The sequence below is a fragment of the Saxophila tyrrhenica genome, assembly GCF_035928015.1.
Source record: "Saxophila tyrrhenica strain CCFEE 5935 chromosome Unknown scaffold_3, whole genome shotgun sequence".
Lineage (NCBI taxonomy): Eukaryota > Fungi > Ascomycota > Dothideomycetes > Mycosphaerellales > Extremaceae > Saxophila > Saxophila tyrrhenica.
This window is the reverse complement of record NW_027041735.1, coordinates 761,359-782,099: the sequence shown is the minus strand read 5'-3', so window position 1 is coordinate 782,099 and position 20,741 is coordinate 761,359. Positions and strand designations below refer to the sequence as shown.

At 56.1% G+C, this 20,741-nt stretch overlaps 8 protein-coding genes across 8 annotated transcripts; 4 read left to right on the top strand and 4 right to left on the bottom strand.

Moving 5' to 3' along the window:
• Window positions 1-442: 442 nt before the first annotated feature.
• Window positions 443-3,752, top strand: LTR77_002236 (uncharacterized protein; the record flags this gene model as incomplete). Its single annotated transcript, XM_064799495.1, has 4 exons — window positions 443-2,486; window positions 2,587-2,668; window positions 2,733-2,978; window positions 3,095-3,752. The coding sequence occupies 4 exons, from the start codon at window positions 443-445 to the stop codon at window positions 3,750-3,752; spliced, it is 3,030 nt and encodes a 1,009-aa protein (XP_064662250.1).
• Window positions 3,753-4,998: 1,246 nt separating this feature from the next.
• LTR77_002235 (uncharacterized protein) lies at window positions 4,999-7,133 on the top strand (the record flags this gene model as incomplete). Its single annotated transcript, XM_064799494.1, has 2 exons — window positions 4,999-6,837; window positions 6,873-7,133. 2 exons carry the CDS (start codon window positions 4,999-5,001, stop codon window positions 7,131-7,133), a joined length of 2,100 nt encoding a protein of 699 aa, XP_064662249.1.
• Window positions 7,134-7,596: 463 nt separating this feature from the next.
• On the bottom strand, window positions 7,597-9,650 carry LTR77_002234 (uncharacterized protein; the record flags this gene model as incomplete). The annotated part of the gene is made up of 2 exons (XM_064799493.1): window positions 7,597-9,407; window positions 9,611-9,650. The coding sequence occupies 2 exons, from the start codon at window positions 9,648-9,650 to the stop codon at window positions 7,597-7,599; spliced, it is 1,851 nt and encodes a 616-aa protein (XP_064662248.1).
• Window positions 9,651-10,604: 954 nt separating this feature from the next.
• Window positions 10,605-12,278, bottom strand: LTR77_002233 (uncharacterized protein; the record flags this gene model as incomplete). Its single annotated transcript, XM_064799492.1, has 2 exons — window positions 10,605-12,067; window positions 12,098-12,278. The coding sequence occupies 2 exons, from the start codon at window positions 12,276-12,278 to the stop codon at window positions 10,605-10,607; spliced, it is 1,644 nt and encodes a 547-aa protein (XP_064662247.1).
• A 528-nt stretch (window positions 12,279-12,806) lies between these two features.
• On the top strand, window positions 12,807-13,815 carry LTR77_002232 (uncharacterized protein; the record flags this gene model as incomplete). The annotated part of the gene is made up of 2 exons (XM_064799491.1): window positions 12,807-12,875; window positions 12,925-13,815. 2 exons carry the CDS (start codon window positions 12,807-12,809, stop codon window positions 13,813-13,815), a joined length of 960 nt encoding a protein of 319 aa, XP_064662246.1.
• A 488-nt stretch (window positions 13,816-14,303) lies between these two features.
• LTR77_002231 (uncharacterized protein) lies at window positions 14,304-16,168 on the top strand (the record flags this gene model as incomplete). The annotated part of the gene is made up of 4 exons (XM_064799490.1): window positions 14,304-14,336; window positions 14,392-14,830; window positions 14,871-15,916; window positions 15,989-16,168. The coding sequence occupies 4 exons, from the start codon at window positions 14,304-14,306 to the stop codon at window positions 16,166-16,168; spliced, it is 1,698 nt and encodes a 565-aa protein (XP_064662245.1).
• A 686-nt stretch (window positions 16,169-16,854) lies between these two features.
• Window positions 16,855-17,760, bottom strand: LTR77_002230 (uncharacterized protein; the record flags this gene model as incomplete). Its single annotated transcript, XM_064799489.1, has 2 exons — window positions 16,855-17,090; window positions 17,187-17,760. The coding sequence occupies 2 exons, from the start codon at window positions 17,758-17,760 to the stop codon at window positions 16,855-16,857; spliced, it is 810 nt and encodes a 269-aa protein (XP_064662244.1).
• Window positions 17,761-18,470: 710 nt separating this feature from the next.
• Window positions 18,471-19,814, bottom strand: SEC63_1 (secretory subunit; the record flags this gene model as incomplete). Its single annotated transcript, XM_064799488.1, has 1 exon — window positions 18,471-19,814. The coding sequence occupies one exon, from the start codon at window positions 19,812-19,814 to the stop codon at window positions 18,471-18,473; it is 1,344 nt and encodes a 447-aa protein (XP_064662243.1).
• Between the last annotated feature and the right edge of the window lie 927 nt (window positions 19,815-20,741).

The following is a 20,741-nucleotide window of genomic DNA, read 5'->3' as shown; positions in this document are numbered from 1 at the left end:
TATCGACCAGCCTGCCGGTCTCCAAAGCTGCTGATAACGTTTCTCCACACGGTCGGTCGGCGAGCTGGATCCAGAATGCTGCAGGATTCCACGTGGTTTTCCAGTATGTCGGGAATGATCCGACCATTGGCGATTGATAACAGCAGACACCCGGCTTCACATCCATCTTGGCGTGATAGGGCAACACCGGGACAAGGCCGAATGACTTGTTACCGGGCAACTCTGATCAGCCCACTGACTCCAACACAAGATACACGACTCGTACAGTGGGTCGAGATATCAACGTCTGATATCGGCCTCGAAGTTACCACCGGCTGTTGCGGACTGCTGCATGTCCTCACGGTTCGAGTGAAGACGAGACCCTCCTCCAAAGCATGAAAGCATTCGTCTCAACGCATGCCACTTGTCTGTATCCCGAGTTCCTCAAAGGTTGTCTGCAGGCATGGCCATCGAAAAAGTCTTTCGCGTCGGTGTCGACGTCGGCGGCACCAACACAGACTGCGTGATCCTCAACCCCAGCGAATCCGATACTCCAAATCGCGGCATCCTCAGCGCAGTGAAGACTCCAACAACCGCCAACGTCACCGAAGGCATCGTCAAAGCCATTGAAGGCGCCATCTCACAATGCTCAGGGCTGTCTCGAGAGAGCATCTCGGCCGTTATGATCGGCACCACCTCGTTCATCAACGCCGTTGTCCAAGCTGATGAGAGGAGTCTTCGTCCGGTTGGTGTCCTCAGGATCTGTGGCCCTTATGCGAAGGAGAACCCGGCTTTCTTAGATTTTCCTCCGGTGCTGGCGAGGATCATGAACGGGCGTGTGGCGTATCTGGACGGTGGACTTGAATTCGATACGAGGGAGATTATGGAGCTTGATGAGCAGCAAGTCCGGGATGAATGCCAGGCTCTCCGAGAGAAAGGTATCACTGATGTTGCTGTCTGTGGTATCTTCTCGCCGCTTGACCTTGAAGGTCTGCATGAAGCACGGGTGAAGCGGATTGTTCTCGAGGAACTCCCGGACGCAGATGTGGTCCTTTCCCGTGATGTTGGCCAACTGGGGTTCTTGGAGCGGGAGAACGCCACCATTCTGAACACTTCCATTCTCAAGTTTGCAAGGAAGACGATCCGAGGTTTCAAGGAGGCCATGGATTGGTTGGGCTTGTCGTGTCCGCTGTTTCTTACGCAGAATGACGGTACCATCATCGATGCCGATGCTGCTGAGACGACACCCATCAAGACGTTCAACTCTGGCCCCACGAACTCGATGAGCGGCGCTGCGTATTTGGCTGGACTGGACACCGCTTCAGGCAATCTACCAAAAGCTCAAGTCATCGTCGCAGATGTTGGTGGCACGACCTGTGATGTGTGTGCGCTTCTGCCGTCCGGCTTTCCACGTCAAGCCGGTACCTGGGTCGAAATTGGTGGTGTGAGATGTGCATTCCCAATGCCGGAAGTGCAATCGGTTGCATTAGGCGGAGGGACGAGAGTTGAAGAGCGAGATGGTCAAGTTCACATTGGACCTGAAAGCACTGGCCATCGTCTTCTCCAAGAAGGGCTTGTGTTTGGCGGTAGCACCTTGACTACCACAGATGTTGTCGTCGCAAGCGGGAAAGCGGAAATCGGAGACGTCTCGAAAGTCGGCCATGTGCCTTCTCACGTCATCGAGCAAGCCAGATTGAAGATCAAACACCTCCTCGAAGCCGCAATCGACTCCATGAAGCTCAGCGCAGACGACTGCATTTGCGTCATGGTAGGCGGTGGGAGCATTGTGCAAATGGATGAGCTCAGAGGTGTCGGCCAGACCATCAGGCCACAGTTCCATGACTGTGCCAACGCAGTAGGAGCCGCAATCGCCAGAGTCTCTGGGCAAATAGATATCGTCAAAGTCCTCGAAGGTCTCGAAGAAGATAAGGTTATCGCGGAGGTTTGCGATGAAGCACGAAGACGTGCGATCGACGCCGGAGCAGACGTCGATAAGGTCAAGATTACAGAGATCGAGAACTTGCCGCTGCAGTACGTCTCGACACGGGCTTCTCGGCTCGTGGTGAAGGCCGCTGGACCATTGGCGCGCAAGGCGCTACTGAAGGGAGGAGCCAGCCTGCCGAGCGAAGTGAACACCAAAGAATTTGCAGAATTGATCTCAAGCAAGCAAGAACAATCAAACGCTGAGAAGAATCCGCTAGATTTCATCGTAAGCCCGTCCGCCCACGTCGAAGTGGCCGATTACAGGCCAGAAGTCGACGAAAATGGCGTCTGGTGGGTCTCAGAAATTGACTGCGAGTTCCTCGCCATGGGTGCATCCATCTTGGCTTGTGGTGGTGGTGGACCAGGATATCTGTGTTATATGGCCGGAAGGGATGCCATTCGTCGAGGCAAACGAATGTCGGTCATCGACATTGATGCTCTGCCGGACGATGCCTGGATAATGGGAAACATCTCTTATGGCGCGCCCACGGTTACTTTGGAGCGTACGCCTAGTGGTACTGAAGGTAAGCAAATTTTAATTTCCAGGCACAAGGTGCTCGCATTTGCTCCCGGTTGTGGGAGTTCTTCTGCGGCCATCTCGCTGACTGGCGTCACTTCTCGCAGGCATCGATGCCACGGATGCAATGCTCACAATGTTTCCCGGCGTTGAGATGAGTGCTCAGATAGCCCTCGAGATTGGTGGGATGTAAGTGCACACACCCGCAGGGGCAGCTATAATGAGGATGACTTTGCTGACCTCTTGGTTCCAGGAATGCCATCCGTCCTCTAATCACAGGTATCCATTACGGCGTGCCGACAGTCGACGGAGATTTCATGGGCCGAGCATATCCGCGGCTGTATCTCAAGACGCCGTTCTTGTACGATTGGATGGCGATGCCTGCAACACAAGCTGACGGCAACGGGAACGTGGTAACCGTGAATAAAGCCACTAGTATTCGCAAAGTCGAGAAGATCCATCGGAAAGCCGGCCACGAATTAGGTCTATTCAGCCAACTGTAAGTTCGCATCCAATGAGAATCAGCTTTTTGGAGGAGTCAAGAGCGCATGGACCGGACGTCCATCGTTTTCCTACAGAACGAGCAGTCGCTGACTCAGTGAACTTCCGTTGTAGTGTCATCCCACCCATGGACGTCGCAACAGCGAAGAAAGTCGCCTGCCTCGGCACAACAAGTCTGGCCTGGTACATCGGCCGTGCAGTGTACCAAGCTCGGCAAGAAAAGCGTTCCATCACCGACGCCATCGTCGCGGCCAACCCGAGCGGCAAAGTCCTGTACACCGGCAAGATAGTCCACGTGCACCGCTACGTTTCCAGCGGAGGCTACACAGAAGGCAGCGTTCGACTAGCACCGATCTCAAGCGAGGAACAAGAGTATGGCGATAGTGTCTCCGGCGAGTCTCGACATCTTCACCTCCCCTTCCAGAATGAATATCTCCTTGCCGAATTGATAGATCCAGAGACACCGAATAGTCGGCTCAGTGCCACGGGTGGGAGCGAGAAGAAGCAGGCTCCGGAAGGCGAGGTGCTGTGCACTGTGCCTGACCTGATCTCGCTGGTAGGAAGCGATGGGTATGCGCTTGGGACGCAGGATGTCCGGTATGGAGTTCGGGTCAGTGCTGTAGCCTTCGTGGCGAATCCGCATTGGTATACACCGAAGGGGGTTGCGACTGGCGGGCCCAAGGAGTTTGGTTATGATATGGACTTCCGGCCGCTGGGTCCTGCTTACTATGAGCCGAAGTCGGTTATGAAGGAATTTGGGCCGGTAGGATAGCATAGAAAGGATGGCATGGCTGGTTCGCCCCCTGCAGCTCCTGTATTTGCATCTCTTTAGGACCTGTAAAGCATGGTAACATTACCAATCTACGTAGCGTATCATTGAACAAGTCGCGCTTCCGCGACCAAGGAGGGCGTCTGCTTTCTGAGTTTTAGGAGGAGGTGAGGTTGACTTAGGCTCGGGTGTAACGTCGCGCCTGCCATTCATTCCTTCTGCATATTATCTCCATCACTTCTCTCCCCCATCCTCCTATCTGTCCTTTCTCTCGAGATGATGAGGCCACGTCTTGAAACAGCGGTGCCGACTGCGAGATCAATGAATCTCCTGCTTGGCCACCCAGAGATGCTCTTCACCACTGCCAACGAAGTGTACATTCTGAGCTCAATTCTCACCCCGACTGACGACGCGAGATGGCCTGGCGCATCCACGTGACTCTGGATACTGCCAACTACAACTTCACGCTTGCACGCCGTTGCGGACGAGCCCAGCGTCACCGGTCGACGGAGACTTGAGGCTCTTGGGCCGCCGTGCCAGGGCGTACGATGTAACTTGGACTGGTGCAACTGAGGTTCTAAATCGAAACCCTCGCCGGAGCTGCTGTCGATGAAGTACTGAGTTCCCCGTGGCCCATCTGGAGAAGATTCCGCCAGGGCTGACGCTGGCATCACCAAGATCTGCGTAATTCAACCACCTGCCAAGCCTGGAGAGCCGGTAAACACGGTTTAGATCGAATCCTCTCTCCGCGGGGCCGATGTCTTGTCCTTCGCTTCTCCTCCGCCCACTCACTTACGCAGACGATGCAGTAGGACGCGCATACTCCTCGCCTAGCGCACAACTACCTATCCCCTTCTACCCTTTGCACCTGCAAGTGCCACGATCAGCAGCGTGGGCAGCCGTCATCGCCACCGCTTCCGGACAGTTGCCGCGGATACAGAAGCGGGCCAAGGCGGACCACGGCCGGCTTGATTGGATCCGCGAGAGCCGCAATGAGTGTGAGGTGGGCGACGGATGTGATAGTGTTAGATAAACATACACCTCGCGTCCCGCGAAAGGTTGGTTTGGGCCTGGATATTAACTACAGCCGTTCGCACTGTGGGGGCATGCTCCGAAATGTAGGTTGTTTCATCTCTTCTTTTACAGGTACTCGTGTCTTTCGCGATTCCTACCATCGTGCGGCATCAGGTTACCACACACCACGTCCCAGTGCAGAAGCTACCTCCGCTGCCTTTCCTCATGCTTCAAGATGCCCAAGAACCAGGCGCGCATATGCTGCGCGTTCGTCCTGTCCTTCGCTGCGCTGGCAGCTGGAAAAGCACCAGCCGATAATGGGAAACCCTACGATACGACCACAATCGACAGCAAGGCGCATTATCAGGTCACAACCGACACCTCCCGGGTAGTGTGGCCATGGCGGACATACAAGACCTCGAGTCATAATCCACCTATAATGAACATCACACAACACAAGGGGAAGCTGGCGGATGGCTACGTCTTCATATCGCCCGTGGACAGCAACAAGAAAGATGGCACGTATGATCTCTCCGGCACTGGATTCATCATGGACACCAACGGCGATCTTATCTTTGCCGCCGACGAAGACGGCATGGGCTTCTGCGATGAGTGGGTTGCAGGAATGACGGACTTTCGCGCTCAGCCTTACAAAGGGCGCCAGCACATAACGTACTGGAACGGATGTAATACCCTGGGAGCACATTGGGGCCATAGATGGGGGCGGGTCACCATGATGGACGAAGAGTACACCAAATTCGATCTCAATCCAGATCTCGGGATCAATACCTTCGAACCGGCTACGCGAGGCAACATCGATGTCCACGAGCACCAAATGACGGACCGCGATACGATGGTCGTGACTTCTTACAATAACACCCAGTGGGATTTGACTTCGATGGACGGTCCAGCAGACGCTTGGGTGGCTGATAGCATGTTTTTTGAGGTGGAAGTCAAGACGGGCAAGATCTTGTTCGAGTGGCGAGCACTGGAGCATGTACCGCTAAAGGCGTCTCATTATGGCTTTCATGCCGCAGGCGCTGGAGTCACCAAGCGGGTACCGTGGGATTGGTTCCACATCAACTCCGTCCAGCGAGTGGGCGAAGACTATCTGATCAGCGCGAGACACCACTTTGCAGTCTACCTAATCAGTGGCAAAGACGGCAGCGTCCTCTGGAAACTCGATGGGCTCAACGGCGGCACCTTCGGCTCCATTCCAGCCAAGTTCCGCTGGCAGCATCACGCAAGAGCGCACAACGTCACGAAAGACGGCATGACCGTCTCCGTCTTCAACAACATGGTCAATGGCCCCAAGAACGAGAAGACCCAAACCAACGGCCTTGCATTCTGGCTCTCCCTACCACCTAAACACGACAGCCCTCCTGTCCTTGTGAAAAAGCTCCAGACTCAGGACGAGATGCTCTTTACTGGTACGCAGGGCTCCTACCAAATGGATGTCGGCAACGGAAACGGCTTCATCGGCTACGGCACTGTCCCTGTAGTCCGCGAGTTCGGATCGGATGGGAAGTTGCTGTGGCAAGGACAGTTTGGGGATTACAGCGCTGTGATGTGCTATCGTGGGTTTAAGATGGAATGGCACGGCACGCCGAAGAATTGGGATCCCATTGCTTTGATCGAGAATCCGAGGATTCATACACCACGAGTCTATGCGAGCTGGAATGGAGCAACCGAGATTACGGGTTGGGCGGTCTTTGCCGGCAAAAAGAAGGACTCGCTAAAGTCCATCGGCGTCGCAAAGAAAGAGGGGTTCGAGACGGTCTTCAAGCTGGACAAAAAGATGAAATGTGTTCAGGTCGGAGCTATCAGGAACGGCGAGATCATCCGGAATTCGAGCATTTCTTGCATCGGCGACGACGCGGGTTCCGATGCCAAATACGTTCAGCTGCAGGCAGAGAACCGGCGATTGCAAGCTGAAGTGGATGGACTGGGAAACGCTGCATGGGAGGCTTATGAGCTTTTCGCCGAAGTGGCCTTTGGTGTGATTGTTGTTGTGCTCGGCGTCTGGGCTTTAATCTTCTTCCGGGATCGTCGACGACGACGGCAGTATCAGAGCGTGAGCAAGGAGGAGTGGTGAGGCAAATAATCCAGACGTGCACCTCGAGGAACGAACATCGGATCACGCCTTGCGCAGCGAACAATAAGCGGAGTCCAACGATCATCGGTTTCCGCGCCACGAAAGTGGGACACCATCCGACAAGCTTCTCAGCATTCGTCACTGGCCCTGACTTTGGCGAGGTTGTCTCAGATCTACATCGGGGGTCTGTAGGCGAAGAGTCCGATGAAGAAGAGACAACAGCCCAAAGGGCAGCCCCGACAGACCCTTCCTCGTCAATGGCACTGCGGGCGTAACTCAGGACGACCAGTGGCACGAGGCCGAATGCACCAATGCAGGTCTGTGCTGCTCAGCCGTTCCACCAGCGTCCTTCACTGGAGACGATCCTGCGCCGTAGCAAGTGCACCGCAGAAGTTCAGGGAGAGAGCGTGTACATTGAGCAGAAGACTCGGCTGGAGAGGCTAAATCGTATTGTCTAATGCACAATAGCAGTGCAAGCCGCTCAAGGAGCGAGCTGTATGTATATCTAATGAAGAAACAACATGTACATTGGAAAGATGATCATGAGCACGTCGTAGTAAGATACATTAATGTCTATTTTCTACACTTTGCATTCCCAGCCCGGCCATTCTGGGTATGTCCTTGGGTATCATCCATCCGTCATGTCGTGTTCTGTTGGTCCTTGCCTTGTAAAATCATCCCACGTGCGCCTGAGCATCCCAAATCCTCTCTTCCTAGACTCTCCATCCTCTGTCCACCTCACGAAGACGTCCCCCCAACAAAAACCGTAAGCACCTCCGGGTCCGCCGCATAAACACTCCCCGAGACATCCTCCGCTCCACTCGGCGTCACGTCGTCATAAGAAAAAGCATATCCCCTCCCATCAATCTCCACCTGATGCACAAACGCACTGTACCAGTTCGTCGGACTCGTGGTGTAATAGCTGCTCGGCGGTAGAGAAGGCTGCACGTCGCCGCCTTGAAGATGCAGCGTTGCGCGGTTGAAAGCTGCACACAAGCGAGGCACGATAGCGGCGTGGACGTCGTTGTCTGATTCTGAGATGGCGAAGGGGCCAGAGTTGCAGCCGAAGATGTCTTCGGAGGTCGGCTTTGGGAAGGGCGTTGGGTCGCCGGCGCAGGTGAGGGATTCGCCGTCGCTGGTGCAGGGGACGAGGCCGGCGGAGGTTTGGGTGTCGATTGTGAGCGGCGAGGAGGTGTATCGTTCGTATATTTCATCGACGTAAGAGTCGAAGTAGCCGGCAAATGCGGTAGGGTCTTGGGAAATGATGGTGGGGGGGGAGACGACGCGGAGGAGGTTGCCGTTGGCATCGCTGACGCAGAGGTCGTCCCAGGGTTGGCCGTCTTGGGCTGCTTGAGCTTGGAGGAGGTCGCAGACTTGGCTGACGGCGTCTGTTGGGACGCCAGGGGCAGTAAAGACGCCGTTCGATGCCGCTTGGAGCTGGATGCCGAGTGGGAGGCCGACAAAGTCGACGAAGCTCAGGTTCGCGAAAAGGCCATAGTCGGCCTGGAATGTGAGCTCGACGAAACCCCAATTCACGTCTGCGGACGGGTCGTTGAGGTTCATTGCGGTAGGTTCGACGAGTCCAGGGCCAAATCGTGTCTCCACGACATAGAATGTTAGACTGCCGTCGGCAAACCATACCCGTGCGCTGGAGAGGTAGTCTGGCAACCTGATGGTTGTGGTTTCGCCTGGTCCGCTCATCGGCAGCGCCACATCAGCGTTGATCTCTTCCGGCGCTCCTGACCCAGATGCTGTGGGATAGAAGTAGGTGCCAGAAGTGGTCAGCATGACGACCTGCCCAGTGCTGTCCAGTCCCGTAACGTATGCATGGACGTCGCTGCTGCCAAGGTTGTTGACCAGCGAGATCTGGAGCGTGTTGCCCGTTGATGTACTTACGCTACCAGACGGCGATGGTCGTGCAGATGGTGCTGCGACTGTGCTCGAAGAGGGTATACCGCTTGTTGGAACCACAACTTGTGAGCTGGCAGTTGGGGTAGCGGACGCGCTAAGCTGCGATGAGATTGATGTTGACGACGGTGTCGGCGGAGATGAGGGTGCGTCGCTGCGTGGTGCGGAAGAGCCAGGCTCACTGCTGGTAGTCGGCTGCGATGACGAAGGCGCGATGCCTGTCGAAGAGGGTGGTGGAGGAGGTGAGGTCGAGGGTGCGCTGGATTGTGGTATCAAGGAAGAGGGGCTGGTCGACGATGTTGAGGCTGGAAAAGAGCTTGCGCTTGTCGAGCTCGATGTCACTGAGGGCGTAGACGATACGCTTGTCGATATCACCAGAGGTTGCGAACTGGACGTAGTCGGCGTCGTTGACCCTTCTGCTGTTGTGCTGTCTTGAGTCGAGAACGTCGGCAAGAGCGTATTTCCAGATTGTGGGCCACCAGGCGGACCAGGAGCAGGATCGAACGGAGGGCCGACCGAGTCTGCTGGACCAGACCCATGGTCATCGTGGCCTGGTGAACTCCACAAGTCTGACAAGTCGGCGAGGTTTCCCAAAAAGCCACCTCGTTGTCGCCGGCTTAACGATCTGTCTTGAAGCGATGCTGTGGAGTTAAGTGTGTTGTGGCTCGTCACCCAAATGCTTGTCTCGCCGTTGATATGCGTCCGCATAGGTAATGGTATAGGCGCAGCTGCGACATGGCTTGATGACAGCCATGCGCCGAAGAGGAAGATGGACGAGTAGGGATGCCTTGAGAACATGTTGTATGATACTTTTGGCGAGTAAGGATGGTATGCAGGTACTTACCACGATTGCTTATATCCCTTACTCGTGTGAGTCCGGCCATGATTGTAGATGGCTGGAGGGTGAAAAAGTTCTATGAGATGGCGAGTGAATGTAGAGAGCTTGCTGAATTCTGAGAGGGCGGGAGGCACGTGCAAGAGCCGTGCGCACGGGAAGGTGAATAGTGGTTGAATGTGAATGGTAGCCCAGCCTTCGAGAACTGTTGCCGCGCAACTGGCCATGTGTTTATGGGCATGCCGAAAGAGGACAGAGCAAAGCAGACCTACGGCGCGTCGTCGCGAGAACCTGTGGCCGTGGCTGGGAGAGGAAGATCGGCTCCTCGCTACGTCGAGCCTAAATCGTGGCTTTCTGTAATGGTCGACAAGGCGGCATGCCGGAGATATTGTATTGTGGATCGCAATGGCTTTAGCATCTCCCATTACATCCTCATGTACTTCCCGTACGCTATCCCCCGCCATGCGAGGGCACCTCTGGGAACCTTGGAAGAGTGTTGACGAGAGGTCTGCCTATCCCACTGACGAAGACTACCAGCGGTAACGGTAGTAGTTCTGCGACGGAACATTAGCCTATTCCCTCTCCATTGATTACACGCATCCAATCATACCCACACAGTACAGTCAACATCCCACTGCACTCTACTCTGCCGTCCCGTCCTTTGGAGTGGCTGAGAAGAAGCAAGTGAAGTTGGAAACGCACTGACCTTTATCAGCCCGGCGCGGGCGCCAACTCTAAACTCAGATCCCCACAAGCCACGGGTCGAGAGGCAGGGATGATGGCGTAGGAGGTAGCGCCGGTTGAATAATCTCCGAGGAACACCTCAACGGTCGGGTTGGATTTGATGTTGGCAAGAAGGCAGACGAGGGAGCAGCTTTATGAGGTCTTTCGAGATGCGCTCGCTATGTTTTTGGGTATCATCCTCTCCCAGCGACTACAAACAAATCATCACTTGTTCCACACCCAGACCGTGCGATAGAGCCGTACCAGACATCGCCTCCCCTCATCTCCCACCCATCATCAAATCGCTCCTCCTCAAACCTGCCTTTTCCATCATTTCACTAAACGTCGTCTGCCTCCTCAAGCTCTCCCTCTTGACCCCCAGTCCTCCACCCAAACTGCCCTTGTGATTCGTAGGCGTATAAGGCGATCCCAACCCAGCCATCCCCGTCGGCATCCTCGGCACCGGCGGCCGCGTAGGTGTTGGCTGCACTTCACTCGGATACCGACTCGAACTCGCATACGGCGCTTGTCGATCGACCGGACTCTCCCTCGTTCTCGAGTTCCAAGTACTATTGCTGCCACTAGATGAGCTAGGCGGTTGATACGTAGTCGACGCCAGCGTCTGGATATGCTCCGGCATCTCCAGCGGTCGCTCGGGGGTGTAGGGTTCGTTACTAGGCATCAAGACCTGGATAGTCTCCGTGCTAGCGCTGCGGCTGTGCTCCGGTCGTGGTCTGCGATGGCGGCCATCGTTTCTGCTGTTCGAGGTTCCGGCGGAGGCGTCGGTCATTTGACGGCGCAGGGAGTGCATACTTTTCTGCTTTTTGAGGACTCGGATGGGCGAGATCTTGAAGGAGAGGGTGCCGCGTTTGAGGTGTGCAGGGACCGGTGGGTGGACGGAGGGTGGGGTGGAGGGATATTGGGGCATAAATGGCGAGTGGGAGAAGAGCGCACGGACTTTTGGTGGGCTGGCTGAGGCAGGGGAGTGGACGTCTACGACGTAGCCATTCTGCATTGCGCCGACGTTTCCAACGGCGCGTGGAGGTGTGCTGCGCAGGAAGTCGGTCCGGTGGCCTGCAGATGGGTCTGCGTGCGGTTCGGAGATGGAGCGGCCGTGCATGGTCGGCCGGCGGTACTCGAGCGGTCCAAGATCGGTAAGGGTGTCCCGACCTCGGCCTTTCTCGTCGATATACGAATCGGATTCGCCTCTCTTTCTTCGAAAGAGCAACATGAGAATCAAGGCCGCAATGAACGCGCCGATTGCTATGCCTGGAACGAAACCAGCTGCGAACGATTTGCCGTTGAAGTCAGATCCGGATGATGATGATGGCGAAGGAGAAGACTGGTCAGCCGCAGCGGCACCAGCACCAGCACCAGCAGCTGTTTTGGACGGTGACGGTGACGTCGTGCTGCTCGATGTTGCTGATGTAGTCGATGATGATGGCGATGATCCCGTTGCCGTGGAAGATGTTGTCGGGCTGGTAGGTTTCGGTGCACCCGCTGGTGGCTTTGGTGTGGTTTTCGCAACGCACTGTCCGTTCTTGCAATCGTAACCCATCGGACAGCAAGCTGTCCCGCACGACTTCAACTTTTGCGGTGGGTCTGCGTGCAGCTGCGTGATTGTGGTATTTTGAAGGCTGGTATCGCAGGATATCGGGTTGATCTGGGCGCAGTTTCCGCCTTCGGGACAGCACATGGCCGCCGTAACCGATACGCCCGTCTGGAGGGCCAGACACGTATATCCTGCCGAACAGCAGAAACCAGAAGGCATACCGCCACCGCAGTAAGTGAGAGATGAGTCGCCGCCGCACTTTCCGACATCTCGAGGTTGTAGGTGGTAGTCGGCTTCCAGAGGGTCGAACTCTTCTGGAATCCATAACACACGCGCCGTGGCCGGTAGAAGGAGGATTGAGAAGGCGAGAGTGGAGATGACTGAGCGCGCTGTAGTGAACATTATGAGATGTAGAAACTCGGTACCAGCCCAAGTAAATGCGCACAGCGCGAAGAGATGAAAAGTAGTGTCGACAGCAACGGTCGCCAGATGGTAGCGGACGTGAGGATGGAAGGAAAGAGGACAGCAGAGACGGAGAACAATGCAGGATCGAAGACAATGACCAAAACAAGTCTTACCATGTGTCGGGTCGTGGCCGTGAAAGCTGCAGGATGGGGTTGAGCAGGCAGGACGCGCCAGGTCATCTTAATACAGTGAATGGGTCTGCCTCGTGCTCCAACTGACATCATTGTCAAGGACAAGAATAGGGCTGCAGAGGTGTATGGCGGCCACAGAGTGTGGAAGATGAATTGTGTGAAACGATGCTGGCGCTTGTCTCAGCATCGAAGAGGTGAAGTCGAGTTGCTGGCTGTGATTGGTTGGAGGCACTTCGCCGGTCTGAGAAGTTCGCAGTGCTGAGATATTTCACTCTTCTACGACATCGCGTTCCATTTTGAGAAGCGCCAGCGACCATTACACCCGCCATACAACATGATCACGAGACGATTAGCGAGGCCATTGGGCGCCTTCACATCCAGCAGCTGGATATGCCCCTCCTGTGTCCGTACAGTCATACCAACAACCATCCTATACCACTAACACTGCCTAGACACGAGCCTCCCTCCTCCAACAGCGCATCGCCGAGCAAAGACGAAGACGACATGACGTCCCCAAACTCCAAGAATACGACCAGACATTCCGAGATGAGGGCGTTCCCGGCCTGTTCAGCCCAACCGGTTTCGAGATAGGATGGAAGCAGTACCAAGGCATGATCGTTAAGAAGCTCAACCAACTCACAGCCGGCGAGCCCTTCGAAAACGACAACCCTAAACAACTCGTCACGCAATTTGCTCGCGACCCCTCCGCCGCCAGCCTCTTCAATCACGCCAGCATGGCGCACAACAACCACTTCTTCTTCTCCGGCCTCAGCACCTCCCCCGTAAACCTCGACGACCTCCCCCAGCTGCGCGACAACCTAGAAGACACCTTCGGCAGCATCGACACCTTACGCACCACCATGCTCGACACCGCCGCCGCCATGTTCGGGCCCGGCTTCGTCTGGCTCGTGTGGGCGCGCAAACAGGGCAGCATCAAGCGCGGCGAATGGCGCATCCTCACCACCTACCTCGCCGGCACCCCCTATCCAGAAGCCGGATTCCGACACCAAGGCATCGACACGAATGTCAGCAACGCGCAAAAGTACGAGGAATACATGGCCGGGGAGCCGGCGAACACGGTCGGGTACATGGGCCCGGCGAGTAAGAGTGGGAGGGAGAATGCGAGTATACCGCCCGGCGGCACGTCGTTGATGCCGGTGCTGTGTGTGAATACGTGGGAGCATGTGTACATCTACGATTTCGGGCTGCCGGGGAAGCTGAATTACCTGGAGACTTGGTGGGATGCAATTGATTGGAAGGTGGTGGAGCAGAAGACCCCGCAGGAGGCTTTTAGGGACTTTGAGGGGGCACCGAGTAGGTATGGGAGTGGGCCACGGTCTTGAGCGTGAGCTGCTCCTCCTGCCACTTACTGCTGGCCACTCGAGTGGTCTGCAGAGAGGTTCTTTCACGCATGAATGGGCGGGAAACTTAGACATTGCATGTACTGTACATTTGTATCAATACGCGAAGGCTCCCATTCACGTCGAAGCAGTCGCCTGCTACACCGACGTATACATGTACATTGCGTGCATAAAAGGACCAGCACCTCGGTAATTGACCGAGGCGGCTTCGACTTCACCTCTCCAGGCAGTCAGCAAGGTACGTCCCGCGGGTCTCTTATCGCTGGGATTCTCCATGTCGACCCTAGACTGACCCCTCATACTATAGCCGCGAAGCCATGTGAATGTGGAGACAGGCGGCCGCCGTGATGCAGACGTGCAGACGGGCCATGCCACGGCCACAACGGCTTGACGGGGTATAAGTGCTCTCATCCTCCAACAATGACCTCCTTTATACCATCTCAGACCTTTTCTTCCGTCATTTCGTCAAGATGAACAACTACAACCTCCTCTGCATCTTCTACGTAAGTCGGCCACCTAAACCCACGTCAAGTTTCACCCATGCTAAACTCGTCCCAGTGCTCCTTCGGCGCTTTCTTCTATGGCTACGATTCCGGCCTCACCACCTCCATCATCGGATACCCAGAATTCATATCCTACTTCGCCTTCAACCCCGCGACCCTCGGCGCCCTTGGATCAGCTTATTATGCCGGAAACTTCGCTGGGAGTCTGATGAACATGTACTTGCCGGACAAGTTTGGGCGGCTGAACGTTGTGAGGTTCGCGAGTGTAGTATCGATTTTGGGGGCGGGGATGCAGACGGGGGCAAAGGGGTTGGGGGTGTTGTTGGCGGGGAGGGCTATTGGGGGGATAGGTGAGGAACTGCTTTGGTCTACGTTGGCGAGGTTGACGCTGATGTTGGGCTTTCAGCCTGCGGGATCATTGTTGCCTTGTGTCCGCTCTATGCGTCAGAGATCTCGCCTCCGCATGTTCGGGGTCGGGTTGGTGGATTGTACAAGTGAGTGCTTCATCCCTTGTACAAGAACAGCTGCTGACAGTCTCCAGCATCAACATCAACGTATCGTACGCTCTGACGGAGTGGATGGGCCTAGGCTTCTCCTACATCGCCGGCAGCGAGCTCAAATGGCGTCTCTTCATCGGCTTGCAACTCCTCTGCGCAGCCATCATGCTCATCGGCTCCATCTGGATGCCTGAATCTCCTCGCTGGCAAGCCCCCTCATCATACCTATCCAGAAACCACACCATACTAACAGCTTACCCTAGGCTGGTCGTCCAAAACCGCCACGAAGAAGCCCTCGCCATCCTCGAAAAACTCCACGGCTCCTCCACCCCCTCAACCTCAGCCTCGCCCGAACACAGTAGCACACCCTTCTACCGCCTCGAATTCAACCAAATCGAAGCCCAAATCCGTCTCGAACAGGCAACGCCGCAACTCGGCATCGTCTCCATCTTCAAACGCCCCTCCTACCGCCGTCGCCTGCTGATCATCGTCTTCTTCTTCGCTTTCCAGCAACTCACCGCCATCATTCCGTTACAGAACTACCAAGTCATCCTCTACACCTCCCTCGGCGTCACGGGCAAGACTCCGTTGATCATGGTCGGGGTCTGGGGGACCCTTGGCGTGATATTCTCCTGTGGCGGGGCGTACTTCTTCGATAAATTGGGGCGGAGGAAGAGTTTCTTCATCTCCATGACTGGAGTCCTGCTCGGCTCGATCATGCTCGTCATCTTCTGGGCGCGGTTCGAGGCGAGCGGGAACACCAACAAGACGCTGGGGAGTCTGGCGCTGTGGGCCATGTTTGTGTATCTGGTGGGGTATGCGTGGATTCTGAATAGTTTCGGGTATGCTTATACGCCGGAGATTCTGGTGAGTACCTACGTTTTCATGCTGGATATGTGGGAGGGCAGGACTAAGCATTTTCGACAGCCCATGGAGATCCGAGCCACCGGTCTGGCAGCCGGCTTCGCGACCCTCAACGCCGTCATCATCATGTTGGTGCAAGTCACGCCTATTGCTGTGGAGGCGATTAGTTGGAAGTATTTCATGATCTTCATCTTTACGGACGCCATCTTCGTGGTCGTGGTACGTACCTTACGCTTCGAGCGAGCAGAACCTTCTCGTTCCACGGACACGTGCTGACGGCTCTGGAATCAGTTCTACTTCCAATTCCCCGAAACGGCCAATGTGCCGCTGGAAGAAGTTGCGGCTTTGTTCGGTGATGAAGTTGCTGTGCGCCTGGACCAGGCGAAGAATGTCGAGTTTGGCGACGAGAAGCCTCACGGGCAGCACGTAGAGGAGGCAGGAGTTAGTGGTGAGAAGACGGCAGGTCGATAGTCGTTGGTGTGGAAAAGCATGGCTCTGCTAACTATGCCTTCTAAATGCGGGACCATACCTTAGCCCATGCCAACTAATTCCGGCAATTGATGCTGAGTTAAGAAGCCTTACTGCACGTGTCCGTCAAAGCGCCCTCCAGGAGCATGGCCTGCATTGTCGACGATTTTCGAGATCTCGCCTACTCGACCCATCCCAGCTCGCAGAGATACGACGAGCACAGCTAGGTAGGGCACTAAGCACAACCGAAATTTCATCAGCATAGCACAAGTCCGCCGGTAAGGCAGTCTCGGCCACTTCAGGGAGTACTATGGACTTGACGAGTGTATTGGTGGTAAGCCCGTTTATTGTCGCAACGGCGCAGACGTGCTTCTAGTGCACACGAAAAAGGCGACGTGCGATGCCAAAGGAAGGGGATGCATTCTCCTGTACCTTTCGCAATGCTTGCCGTACGTGGTCTTCGTCAAAAAGCACTCACCAGGAGCGATGACTTTTGCATTTGTCAGTTGTTCTCGATATCGCAACTACCTTACTCGTACATTCATTCTCGCCTTTGCAGTAGCTGTGTCCCATCCGTCCATAATATTCATAACTTCGTAACCTGCTAAACGACTGTGCCCTCCGTCAAACGCCTCGAGCACCTTGCTGCTGTGGCACCTCCATTCCTGCTTTCACTTCAATCATCCATCTCAATCCATGTAAAAGTCTCCCTTCAAGATCCGCTCTTGAAAGTGATCCGGCCTCTTCTGCTCTTTAGCCTTCGGCGGCGCAGCAGGTGGTGGTTCCATCACGGCAACGCTCTTGGCTCGCGCGTGGCTGCTGCCCGCTGGCAGACCAACGCCGCCGTTGCCTTGGGCGGCGATGGAGGTGCGTTCGGCGCGGGTGCGGAAGTTGTCGGCCCAATTGAAGCCTTCGGCTCCGGAGCCTGTGTCATAACTCAATGTCAGTACATATTCAGGTAATGAGACATGGCGAGATGAGCGAGGTGAGACGAAGAGACAGGGCGTGATAAGAGACAGACCTCGACCCTTGGAGTCTCGGGAAGAGATCGTCCCATTAGGTGGTGCAGATCTGCCATTCGACGACGCAGGTGGTGAGCGTGTACCGTTCTGCCCTGGACTCCCTGGTCCGCCACTACCACCTCCTCCACTGAATGATCCAGTCCGAATATCTCTCAACGCGCGTGCACCGAAGCTCGTTCGTCGAGCGAAGGGGGTGTGCGGGTTACTCCCATCGTTTTGATCCCGAGCAGGCGATTCTTCCTCGGCGATGGCGGAGTCGTCGAAGCTGCCGCTGTTGGCGGAGCCGATGCTGTCGCGGCGGCCACCGCGGTAGGAGCCGAAGGGCGAGGTCTGGTTGGGGGAGCCGGAGAGACCGAGCGTGGTGAGGGACATGCGGCGGCGCTGGGCTTGGGCGGCTGCTTGGCTGATGGGGCCGGGGAGTTGTTGGGTCGGTGGGGAGGTGGAGTCTGGTGCCCCCGAGGGCTTGGAGGTGGAACCGCGGTTGGGGCCGAAGAGGTCGGCGAAGGTTTGACCTGCGAAGGAAGAGCGGCGGTCGCGGTTTGGAGGGGATTGCGGCTGATTTTCGTCTGACATGGCGGCGGTGGACAGGGGGTTCGGGGCGTAAGGCGGCGAGTTTGGAGCTGCGTTTCGGTGCTCTGGCTCGAAGGCCAATAACACCTCTACCGTTGTTGGTGTCCCCTCGGTGTCGTGTCGGTGGTACTGGAACACAACAGAAGGTGGTGTGCTACAGGGTGGAGCTGTTGCAAGCGCCGGGCAGGTATCGTTGTATCTCAATGGCCCGTGTTGTGTTTACGTCACCGGGATGGCGTGATAAGATCCGATGGCCGGGTGGTTGTTGTCAAGAAGCTGGCAGTCGGACAAAAAGGACGATCGGTATACGTGTTCCCGCTTCGTTACAAATCAGTTTGTTGTGGTGAATGGAACAAGGGGAACGGTGCAGAGGAAAGAGAGGGAGGGAGGAGTGAAACCGAAGATATGCCCAAACAAAGCTAGTCCCAGTTACCCCACAATCGCCCGCCTTCATCCTTGCACCTCAAAGTCCAGCCCTTTCTTTGTCCCTGAACGTCAGATGACCCCCTCCCCCTCCTGCTCCTCCTCCTGCTCCAGTTCCGCCGTTGTCCGCCTACCAGGACATCAACACCACACTTCTAGCTCTCTGGATGAGCGATATGGCCTTGTCGACTCAGTCAACCTTTGGAGGTATTGGGTAGCCCTCCCACCTGATCTCCACCACTCCGCGGGGACTCCACAGCAGGGGTGAGGGGATATGCACGATGCTCAAGCTATTCGAGACGGACCGACCTACAACTTTCGACAAGCTCATTGCTTGGCTTGCAGAAGTGACCTGATGAGGTGAAGACGTCCGACAGGCAGCCTGCATGCTCTCCTTCATCCACGACCCTCTCCGCATCGAATAGAACTACCACTGCTTCCCTATGAGCCAGACATTCCTCGATCGCCCAGAACGCTCCCAGCGCCGCACTCCACTCCTTATCTCCAGCCTCAAGCAAATACTCCCCCACGACATCCCCGTCCATCAACCTCCGCACCACCCTCTCCGTCCTCGCCTCCGCCCGCGCCTCCGCCCCGACAAAGGCCTCCTCCATCATCGCCTCTTCAACCAAAGCACTAAACGTCCTGTTCCCCGTCAAAGCAGGCTTCACAATCCCATCCGCGTCCTCACGCAACGCCATGCTGTGCTTGTGCATCCTTGCCGCGCCACTGAGAGCCTTCTGCTTCTTCTGACTGAGCGACACGGATCCACCCCGGCCGCCGCTTAAGAGACTCTTGTTCCAACGGTTTGTGATCTCGGCGTCGGGGACGAGACGTTCGTCGATGGAGTCTTGCCATGCGGTGCGTGCGGTTCGGGAAGTAGGTTGGTTTTGCAGAGGACGCTTTGGCTTCGCCGGCGAGGGTGGTTTTGCTGGCTTGGAAGCAACACCATCGTCATTCTGCTCCGCTCCCTTCTCCTTTTCCACTTCTGCTTCGAGTCGGTCTTCCTCCTGCTCCCAGTCGGCCAGTGGTTCGCTCTTGGGGGTGGGACTTCCCTTCGACGGCTCGTCTCCTTTTGCAAGCGGGTGATGAGGCTGCACCTTTCCTTGACTCCGACACTCTCTTGCAATCTCCTTCTCCCTTTTCACCCTTGCCAGCTCAACTGCTTTCACCCTCGCCTCCCTCTTTCCAGCCAACCTCTCTTTCTTCGCCTTCAGGCCGGCTTTCTTCACTGCTTCCCGCTCATCATCTGCCTGCTTCATCTTCAACGCCCGCTCACGCTCGCTCCGAAGCGCTTCCCGGAACGCGATGTTGCGAGCCTGTAGCGACGCTAGGGTTTCTGGCAGTCGCTTGGATGCAGCAGAATGTTCGCCTTCTGAGCGGCCGAAGTGGGTTTTGAGCAATTCTCCATACGCACTCTGAACCTTTTGGAAGAGCGAGGTGTGCAGCTCTCGGAGGCTAAAGGTGGGTGCTTTGTCCGGGTGGATGCGGAGAGCGAGGGCGTGGTAGGCTTCGCGGACTCGGGGTTCTGTGGAGTTGGGGTCTATGTCGAGAACTGCGAACGGGGGTGCGGCGTATTCGATCTGGAGATAGAGGGTTGGGAGAGGGAGTTCGTCGGGTGTTGGTGAAGCCATGGCGTCACGGGGATGCGTTTGAAGGGTAAAACGTCCAGTTGCGGTGACGCAGATATTAACGGAGGAGGAAGAGGGATTAAAGAAGAGGAGCTAAAAAGGTCGATACAGCTTTTACTTCGAGGGCCTCCGACGCGGCTCCTCGCTGAGTCATACAGGCGGTTGCACATGCAGAGACCTCGTACCACAACTGCCTTACGGTCTTGTTACTCGACGAGACAGCGTGGCGAGACCATTCACGAACGATCTGCTTGCTACCCCCACGGAGAAGACTTCGACGGAGAGGCCTGGCGGCTTTCATGAGATACGCAGACTACCTCCCACCACGCAAGCTCCCACGCCTCAAGCATCCTTCCTCTCGACGTTCCAGCCATCTAGTTCGGCGCTTTGGTCCCGCACACCGGACACTTCGTCCCCTTCTTCACCGCGTTCCCACACTGCTTGTTGGGACAGCGGACTTTGTACTTGAGGCCGTCGGTCGGGTTTTCCACCACTTCGCTCTTGCCATTGGCCATGGCGGGTGAATCGGTCGGTGGATGCATGGGTGGCTGAGTCTTCAGGAGCGGAACGGTGTGGTAGATCTGTCTGCTGCTGTTGGCAGGCTTGATTGGTTCTTGTGGCTCCGTAGGGCCGATTAACTGGGGTGGGAGAAGTGGGGGATGGGAGGAGGAGGTCAGGGTATTGCCTATGTTTAATACGGTGGACGGCCGACCGAGTACGGGCACTATTGAACGCGGGCATGGATCGTGGATCGTGGTGCGTGGTGCAGGCGCCGTGCAATGCGCTGCTGCTGCGGCATTGCATACGGACTGCTAGGGTAAGTGGGCGCCATTCAATGGAATTCCTGAGACATCGTTGATCTCCACGATACAGAATGTAGTCCAGAATGATTTCGCCAAGCCACGCTTGTTTGCCTTGCTCGTTCTGCCT